Source organism: Nuphar pumila, chromosome 10, assembly GCF_984573655.1.
Source record: "Nuphar pumila chromosome 10, dmNupPumi1.hap1.1, whole genome shotgun sequence".
Lineage (NCBI taxonomy): Eukaryota > Viridiplantae > Streptophyta > Magnoliopsida > Nymphaeales > Nymphaeaceae > Nuphar > Nuphar pumila.
In genome coordinates, this window is record NC_143258.1 from 3,989,701 (window position 1) to 3,999,650 (window position 9,950).

The 9,950-nt window shown below is 38.1% G+C and overlaps 1 protein-coding gene across 1 annotated transcript; it reads right to left on the reverse strand.

Moving 5' to 3' along the window:
* Positions 1-2,181: 2,181 nt before the first annotated feature.
* LOC149823292 (cation/H(+) antiporter 15-like) lies at positions 2,182-9,222 on the reverse strand. Its single transcript, XM_090019914.1, has 4 exons — positions 9,037-9,222; positions 7,481-7,889; positions 5,383-5,861; positions 2,182-3,501 (listed from the first exon to the last, which is right to left on the reverse strand). The coding sequence occupies exons 1-4, from the start codon at positions 9,220-9,222 to the stop codon at positions 2,182-2,184; spliced, it is 2,394 nt and encodes a 797-aa protein (XP_089876040.1).
* Between the last annotated feature and the right edge of the window lie 728 nt (positions 9,223-9,950).

The following is a 9,950-nucleotide window of genomic DNA, read 5'->3' on the forward strand; positions in this document are numbered from 1 at the left end:
AAACAAAAAAAAAATGATCCCTCTCTCTCTCTCTCTCTATATATATATATATATATATATATATATATATATATATATATATATATATATATATATATATATATAGCATGAGTTTCAAACATAAGCCCCAGAAAAAAAAATTCCGAGGGGCGTTGCCCCCTGGACCCCGCCCGCACCGGGGGAGCCCCCGGACCCCCTTTCTGCAAGGGCAAAAGTACAATTTGCAAAGTTTGTAAAAACACTCATGCTGGTGCCAAACTTTAGAGGACAATATCTACATATATGCACACACTGGATATATATATATATATATATATATATATATATATATATATATAGCCGTGTCCCCATGTCCAAAATTTTTGAAATTGTGCTGCATTCGTGTCACACCCGCACCCGCACCCGCACCCGCACCCGCACCCACACCTATGTGACATAGGGTGGAACCCAATTTTCCTCTGTGAACTGAATTCAAATTTAGAAATTAAGCTTACCAAAATTAGGAAGCCTATCCAAAATCAGGACTTCTCGCACTTATAAATAGGTTAGAGGTTTGTAAGGAGTAGACTTACTTTTTATGGAATGATTTCCAACGATTACTGTTTCTAGTTATTTATTCCCAAGCTTTTCATATAATACATTCTTAATTTTTAGTTATTTCTGGCCATATTTCTTAGTTGGGCTGCATCAAATCTACGAGACTCTAAGCATTAAACAAAGGAATGGACTTAGGCAATTAGAATGATTTGGCTGACATATACAACTCTCGCCCGATGGTAGCAGGACTGGGGAGAAGGATCTGATTCCTTCTTTCTCAAGTTCAACTCGCAGTCAGTGTGCAGGTGCTTTCACTGGTGGGTTCGATAAGGCGATACCAAAATGTCAAACTCTCAAAATTTGAGCCAATTTTTTTTATATAACATGTAAAACGCAGATTTATAACAAGTCACAAATAAAAAAATTGTTCTAATACAATCAAGCAAAACTCGGATTCATTCCCATATATATACATTTTCAAGTCACACAAACAAAAACTCAGATTCAATGCTCAACACATTTTTTTTCTGTTACATTTTCGAAAGTTCCAATACCGAAACAGAAAAATTGCAGGCCTTGTATGTGGGTCAGTTTTTTTTTATCATCTATAAAAATGCAGAATCACAACACATTTTTTTTCTTTTATTTTTTTGAATCTACACCATAACAAAACGCGTATGTAACAGGAAACAGACAAAAAAAAAGAAATACCATTTCAGCATGGATTTGAAACAGTGATCGGATTCGGTCACTTTCAAAAAGAATCACAGATTCAAACACTACACATTTTTTTTGGTGACCCCACCCAGAGATAAACCACTTCGGCAGAGAACTTAGTTCTAAAAAAAGACACAATACAACTCTAAACTTTTTTTCACTGATCATAATCTTCACCATATTCAACATTTTCTTTTTCTTGTACTGATTATTATTCTTTTTCATGTTTACTAAGTTATAATGGGCAGGTTCCTGGTTCTGGCTGTGCACATGGATGCAACTATGTCCAATTAGTTTTTTTTTTTATGATCAAACCAGGGGATTAAGGCTCCACTCCTTTCCAGTTGACAAGCGTTACTGGTGGCTATGCAACCAGGCAGTTATTCATCCACCCACACCAGTGGGGTTGAAACTTGCAACGTCCCATCACATGACTTGCACAAACTGCTCCTACCAAAACAGACAGAGCCCCCATTGATGAATCTGCTGACAATTAGTTAATCAGATATATCTTGTAAGCAGATTGTATTATCTGTCATATTTGGACTCAGCTCAGATTCAGAATCCCAATCCAATTAGTATTTGAGTGCCATTAATTTAGTTTACTAAATCTAACTAAAAAGATTCGTATGGGTTCGGATATCCAATCCATTGACATCCTGATGGTTGTATACTCGATGAATTGTATAATTAATTCATGAGTGACTAATTTTATCCTTTCAACCAAATCAAACTAGCTTGTTACATGAGTCCGAGCTTGCTAGTCTTTAAAAATTAACAAAAGACCTCTATTTTCCATCTTAGTTTTGTAAAAAAAATTCAAACAACTAGACGTTCTACGGGTATTGCTTTTCATAGAAAAGCAGAAAACCAAGAAATAAAATAAAGTCTTCTTCCTCTACCATGTCCCAAAAGGCTTAGCTTCTGTCAAAAAGCATTACGTAGGTTCCACTGCCAGTCAGGGTCCTTGTGGGTTGCAGCTTGCTTGGAAGTTGGTCTGCTACTTTGTAACGAGTCCTGAAGGATGACACTGTTATATTGCTTTTTCTCTACCTGTGAGTTGTAAGCTTGATCATACCCTTCCCTTCTCCAAACGTGCTGCTGCACCACCAACACTGATGTTGCTGCAAAATCAGGCGACGCCAAGAAATCTCCTATCAATCCCAACTCTGGATACTCATTCCAAACTTCCATTCCTGCCATCATTGTAGAATCGCCGGTCTGCTGCTTTCTCCCTACTATGAAGAGGTCATGATCTTGACTCATTGACTGTATGGTAGTAACTGTTTCCGCCCCATTGCAAACCTCTTTCTCCACGTATGATACTGATGTCTTCCCAGCCATCTCCATTTCGAAGAGGCCAATGCAGTAGTCATCAACCACTTTCTCTCTATCATTTTGGTTTCCGCGAGGGATTATGTGATCACCTATCAGCTTGGTGCGGATGGTAGCAGTTGGTGTCGTGGGCTTGACTTGTGCAATGGACAGGAAGCGCACTATCGTGAGGTTGACGCCATCTTGCTTCGCCATCCTCACCGCACAAGCGAGTGCCTCCCTATCATCTGGCCCGCCGAAGAACAAGACGGCCACATGTTGGAACGCATTGGTGCAGGTTCGCATCAGGCCTTGGTTGACAAGGATGCCTACCGAGCAGGGAGCGCTGGCAAGTATGTTTTGGTTGACGCCGCGGAGGAACTTGCTGCTCGATTCTGCGATTTCAGTGAGTGGCTTCTGGAATGGAATGATGATGAAGGCAATGGAGTTATCCACGGCGAGGGCGTTCACATCTTCATGCATGGTGGAGTAAGGTGACATTCTCATGAAGTGTTCTACAATAACGCTCTCGTTCACCCACTGATGGCTTCTCAATGCAAGGCGGATGGAGTCGTTCAAGTCTGCATTGTCGGCGAAGGCATTGACGCAGAGGGTCGGGCCGTGGACCATGGTGGCGTGACGGGTGGTGGTGTGGATGAGGCGGAGGGCGGAGAGCTTGATAGGGGACTTCGGGGTGGCGTAAGTAGCCTCTAGAAGGCTGATGAGAGTAGGGATCATTTCGGGGTCGTGTAGGCAAGCGAGCACATGGAACGGGGTGTCTGATCTTACGTGCTGGACTGCCTGGGAGCTGGTGTGAGATGTTGTGGAAGTGGGCTTGTAGAGCCAACCTATGGTGAGACTGACCACGCCATTAAGCACCACGATCCCGGACATCATGATCGTGAGCACTTGTTGTTCCATCTTATTATCACCCTGAAATCAATCATGGATAAAAAAATCGATAGAAAGAAGCCGGTTATGGGAGTCGAACCGATGACCATATATCGCATTTGTTCACAATTGTTAGTGCTAAGCCAAACAGAGTTTTATGATGTCGAGACAGCTATCGTAAGCAGTGTGACAAATATCGCGAGATTTACGAAAATCTCGCGAGAAATATTTTGCCTGAAAGTTTAAAACGGCAATTTCTCTCGAGATTTTCAAAATATCGCGAGATTTATTAAAAAAACATAAATACCCTGATTTAAACGCGATATTTATGTTTTAAACGGCTATTTATTGCAAAAAAAATCGTGTATTTTTACTTTTTAAATATTTTTTATTAATATTTTTTTATAAAAAATAATTTTTATATTTTTTAATTTATTTTTTTATTGCCGAGATTTTGCCGGAAAAAAAATGCGAGATTTATGGATTTTTTTCAATTTGAGAAATTGCCGATAAAAATGTTTGTCACTATGATCGTAAGTACAGCAGGCAGAGCCAATGCGACTATGTCTATGATCCTGGAGGTGGTTTATTCGTGTAAATATAAAAAAAAAACTAATGGGGCATTTGCTATGCACATATATACCTCAAGAAAAAAAGTCACTTTCTCATGAAAGGGACAGCTGGGAAAAATGTTTCAAGGGAGGTGCGACACATTTTGATAGGAAAGAAGTTTTTTTTTTTTGCATTTGTTACATGGGCCCCACCACGTATTTTCCATGAAGATGCTTGTTTGGAAGTGGGAAAATGCTGGGAGGAAATGCAAGTCAGAAAATGAAAATGTGGCTTTTCAATTCGTTCTAAACAATGGAAATGTTTTAAAAAGGATTTTTTTTTTTGCTCTGATTTTGATATGAAAATTTTCTCCGTCTCATGGAAGAAAATTTCCCTAAAAAAATGTTTTTTAAATGCTGCCTTCACTGTAATCAAAATGCTCTTAACATTGTTTCTTTAATTAAATTTTATATAATTAGAGTTCATGTAATGGATCCATCTAGGCAAGATCAAGCATAAAGACCAGTTCTAACCACTGGATGTAAATCTAAAGGCACATTTGGAAGTGGAAAATGCTCCATATCAAAAGAAAAATTTTCAAATACAAAAATTTTCATATGAAAATTGGACCTTTATAAGAAATCCTTTGTTTACATGATATGGGAAAGTTGGGATGGAATATTGCAGAAAAAATTACTGTGTGACCCAAGAAAAATGGGCTGAGAATTTGTGGAAAATATACTGTTATTTCTTTTTGTGCATTCTCCAAAACTATAAAAGACTCCTAAATTCTGTGCTTCCACATTAAGGTGTTAATAGCAACTTAAAATTTGAAATACATCAGTTTCAGATATCCTAAGAATTTCCTCTTTCCTCATAAAAAACACATGGCCACCTGCTTATGAGGGCTGCACCCAACTAACACCATGCCAAATATCACTGATATTTTGAAAATAGTGTGGCTTTATCATGATCTTTTAAAAATTATCTCCAAATTTGAAAATATCACATTTTTATAATGATCTTACTAAAATAGTTTTTCTAGAATCTTTTTAATTCACTTATATTTAAAAATATTCTAAATATATCTTTTTTTTTTATATTTTCCTTAGGAAACAAAGACTACATCGGATATGGTTTTGATTTTTTGTTATCAAATCTCATGGATATCTGGATTTGATGGATATCTGAATCTGATTATACCAAAAAAGTCAGATTTAGTATGAGCTTTTCACCATCCAAATCCAAATCCAAATCCATTTAGCCAACATCCGATTAGTCGTATCGGGTATTGGCCACATCATACCCGAATCTGAACCATTTACATCCCAAAGTAGTAGTGATAAACCAGTTGTTGGTAGTAACACTAACCGTATTGCTTGCAGCCCAGCCCAACATTATAGCATCAATAACGCCCTTGGAGGTCAAGAGAGCACCAGTCAGGAAGCCATCAATGAGTGGCTCGTTGTAGAAGTGTGCTATCAATCCAACGACCATCACCTTCCCAAGATAAGCAATTAACATGACGAGCACTAGGGTCCAACCAGATGGCTGGTTGAACATGCTGGCCAAGTCGATGTCTTGCGCAATCAAAGCAAGGATCAGCGGCACCAACAATGCGACCATATCCTCCATCTTCTTGACGAATGAAGCTGCAAGCAGGCCGTCCGGCATGAGAATACCACAGAATAAAGCACCTGTCGTCGTGTGCATACCGATGGCGTCTGCGCATGTGGAGATCAATGCCACCCCAACTAGGATCAAGCTACTGTACAACTCGTTTGCTTCGTTTCTGATTCGCGAAAGGATAAGGCGGGAAAAGGCAAACATCAGAACTACCAAGATGATTGCTGGAAGAGAAAGACAATACAATGAAAATGTAATGTTAGTTTGGTGTTATGACAAGTTCAGAAAAATATTCAGAAAAGAAAAAGCATAAATCTCTCTCTCTCTCTCTCTCTCTATATATATATATATATATATATATATAGGGTAATACATTTGTGCTATATGAAACATGTTAAATAGTTTTTTTGGCCTTTTCTTTATTTATTTTTATGGTTCCGACCTTTAAATGTGTTGGGCATGGTCGTATTACTAAGAATTCATACCTGGATCATGTGTTTCGATAAAAAATGATATCTGGAGGCTAAAAAAATTACAAAGATTTTGGAACATTTATTTTTTGAACATTATAAAAACTCACTCATGTATCAGAATCGAATGCTTCAAGAGCTGATCCTTATAAAATCAAGTATATAGATCACATATGTACAATCAAAATTTAAAAATAAAATGAAAAAAGACCCCAAAAGCCCATTTAGCACAAATGTATTATATATATATATATATATATATATATATATATATATATATATATATATATATATATATATATATATATATATATATATATATATATATATACGTGTGTGTGTGTGTGTGTGTGGGCGTGCTATTCTCTAGTATATATACAATTTAGTTGTATCCACTCAATCTGACCTAAAAGTGCCAGTGAATGCATTTTCAATAATATTTTTAATGTAAAAATGTGATTTTTTTATGGCATGAAATTTTGGTATATAGTGGGCTGTTGATTTTAGAAGCCCTTGGAAAACCAACTTACATGTTCAATTTAAACATTTTTTCTATTAAATAAACTATATAGATCATATCTATAAGGTTTATTTACAAGAAAAAAAGGTAAAAATGTGAAAAATGGTGTTTTCTACAGGATTCCATGTACAAACAACTGCAATATATATATATATATATATATATATATATATATATATATATATATATATATAGAGAGAGAGAGAGAGAGAGAGAGAGAGAGAGAGAGAGAGAGAGAGAGAGAGAGAGAGACACTATGAGCAAACAAGGTTTTTTGGGGGTGTTTTTTGAAAATCTGACCCTGCAAATGCATTCCACATGATCGATTTGCTAGAAAACAATGCTTGGATAATGTTTTTTGAATTAGAGAAAACGTGAATATTTAATCTTAAATATTTATGAAAATTTCAAACTATAGATTTTCAAATCTTATAAAAGCCTACCCATGTGTCAGAATTGGATGGTTCAAGAGTCCATTCTTATAAAATCAAGTATGTAAAACACATAGGCCCCGGGGGCACGGATTTTAGCCTCAGAGTTTTACGCTGCCCATAGGTATGACAGGCTGAGCCAGTGCGACTAGGTCTTCATGCCGGGTGCAGTTTCTTCTGGTTATAAATCCAAAAAAAAGAAGTATATAAAACACGTCCGTATAGTCAGATTTGAGAAAAAAAATTGATAATGGTTTTACATTCTCATGCATATGATGCATCCATGGCTTAAAATAAGTAAAAAGTAAATAAGGGGAGTAGAATACTAGATATCCCTTTGTACAAGGGAGCCATTGGCTGTCCTGGAGCTGGTTTGGATGCAAAAATGGCATTCAGCACCAAAATCAATAGGATCTGGGTACAGACAGCTGTGGTCATGGCGAGCTTTGCGAATGATGTTTGCAGGAGCTTGTGCTGCACCACTGTGCTTGCCAACACAGTAATTGCAGGAATCGCAAAGTATGTGCCTATGAATAAGGGATTGGCTTCCAATTTCATGCTCTCCGGAACAACCTTGTTGATTGCAGGAATGCTCCCATATACTAGTAGATAAGGAACGCCAACACCGGCCACTGACAACACCATGCATTTGCTTTCTATCCTCTTCATCAACGACCCAATGTTTAGTTGTATCCCCAAGAGGAAGAACCAATATATGAGACCAATATTTCCTAGTGCTGACATCATATAAAAACTTTGCCGTGGGAAGAGATCGTGCATCGCATGTGGTGCGACACGACCAAGAAATGTAGGACCAAGAACCAGGCTACCCTGCCCACAATAATTCACGTATTATTGTTAGTACTGATCACCAACTTTTAGAAGTTAAATTTATTGTACAGGCCTTTATATATATATATATAGATATATATATATATATAGATATATATATATATATATATATATATATATATATATATATATAGAGAGAGAGAGAGAGAGAGAGAGAGAGAGAGAGAGAGAGAGTAATGGATTGGTGCTAAACGGCATGCTAAATAGGTTTTTTGGGGTTTTTTTCATTTCATTTTTAAATTCTGACCGTACAGATGTGATCTATGTACTTGATTTTATAAGGATCAGCTCTTGAAAACACATGATTCAGGTGTGAATTCTTTGTAAATCAATCATGCCCAATACATTTATAGTGCTGGAACTGCATAAAATGCACCGGAGAAGCTGAAAAACCCATTTAGCACGCTGTTTAGCACCAAATGAGTTTAGCATGGACCCATTCCTCTCTCTCTCTCTCTCTTTATATATATATATATATGCACACCAAACCAAAACAAAGGTATGCATACTGTCCAAACCACCATAAAAAATCATTTGTAAAAGTGTTTCTGACAAAATATGACAGAGGTGATTTCTATGGTCAAAAACCAAAATGCTAAGCTCTTGCATCAGATATTTCTTATGCATAAATGGGATCTTATGGAGTACTAAAAGTCAACACCTTGAATTTTTTTTGAAAAATTTTATAATGTAAAAATCTTATTTATTCAAAAAAAAAAATTTGATCTAAGGGGCCTATTCTTTAGTTTTCTACCATAGAGATCACATGTATGTCAGGTTTACCAAAAAAACACTTCCAAAATGTTTATATACAGAGAGAGATAACAGTGGACCGGCAGATTGTCTCCTGCACAATCAGCGGCCAAAAAGTAGGCTGTAGCTGCGACCCTTGACCGCTTCTAAAGTCTATTTTTTCTGCTAATTACTTTTTTTTTGTGAGCAATCAATGCGAACGCTCGTTTGAGGAAAACCAGTTCACTGTTACGGATTTTCGTTATATATATATATATATATATATATATATATATATATATATATATATATATATATATATATATATATATATATATATATATATATATAGAGAGAGAGAGAGAGAGAGAGAGAGAGAGAGAGAGTTGCACACCATGATGTCTAAAGAAACTCGGGACAGCTTGAAGGGTTTGAGAAGTAATTGCAAGGCACGGCTGGTGATGGTCACAACCAAGAGCTGCAAACTCAAGAGAGAGAAGGTAGAGTGGAGAGGGTTATCCCCTAACCACAACCCGTTGCTGATGACTGTTGCATTGGGATTGCACATGTCGTCGGCCATGGACTCTCTCTCTCTCTCTCAAAATAAGGCAAGGTGATGTACGAGTAGGTGAGCGAAATGTAGATTGAAAATGACGCAAGAACCAAAGAAGTTTGAGGCAAAAAGTCTTGTAGAACTTTTCGTCCTATGTTTGCACTGCCAAGAAATGTCTGTGCATGGTTACTCGTCCCTCGACCTCGCCGGAAAATCCACCACTTGGCTCGCCCGAAAAATGGCTTCCGTCCTCCTCGACGTCGACGGAGCAATGCTGCTACGTGCGCTTGTCCACCCACCCGTCCTCCTCGACGTTGCAGTGGCTCTCCCCACCTCAGAGAGCAGCGCCGGAGAGTCGGAGCGGAGGACGCCGGAGAGGAGGAGCAGTGAGGCGAGGGCGCGAGAGGGAGAGGACAGTGGGTTGACTTTAATGTCTCGATGCCGTGGTGCCCAAAAAAGAGAGGGAACATTTGTCCTTGGAAAACGCACGACCACAAAGTGTCCCCCCTTTTTTGGGGGAGATCGGACAAGGTCAGCTGCGGAACGGAGGACGCCGGAGAGAGGAACAGTTAGTCGAGCGCGCGAGAGGGAGAAGAAAGTGGGTCGACTTGGGGAGGGAAAATTTGTCCTTGAAAAAACGTACGACCACGAGGGGGTCCGGCTTTTTTGTCCTTGAAAATTTGACCATGATGTTTCCAGATGTTTTCAGCCGTCTGTTTTATATGCTTCAAATGCCGTTCATCTGAAGCATGAAT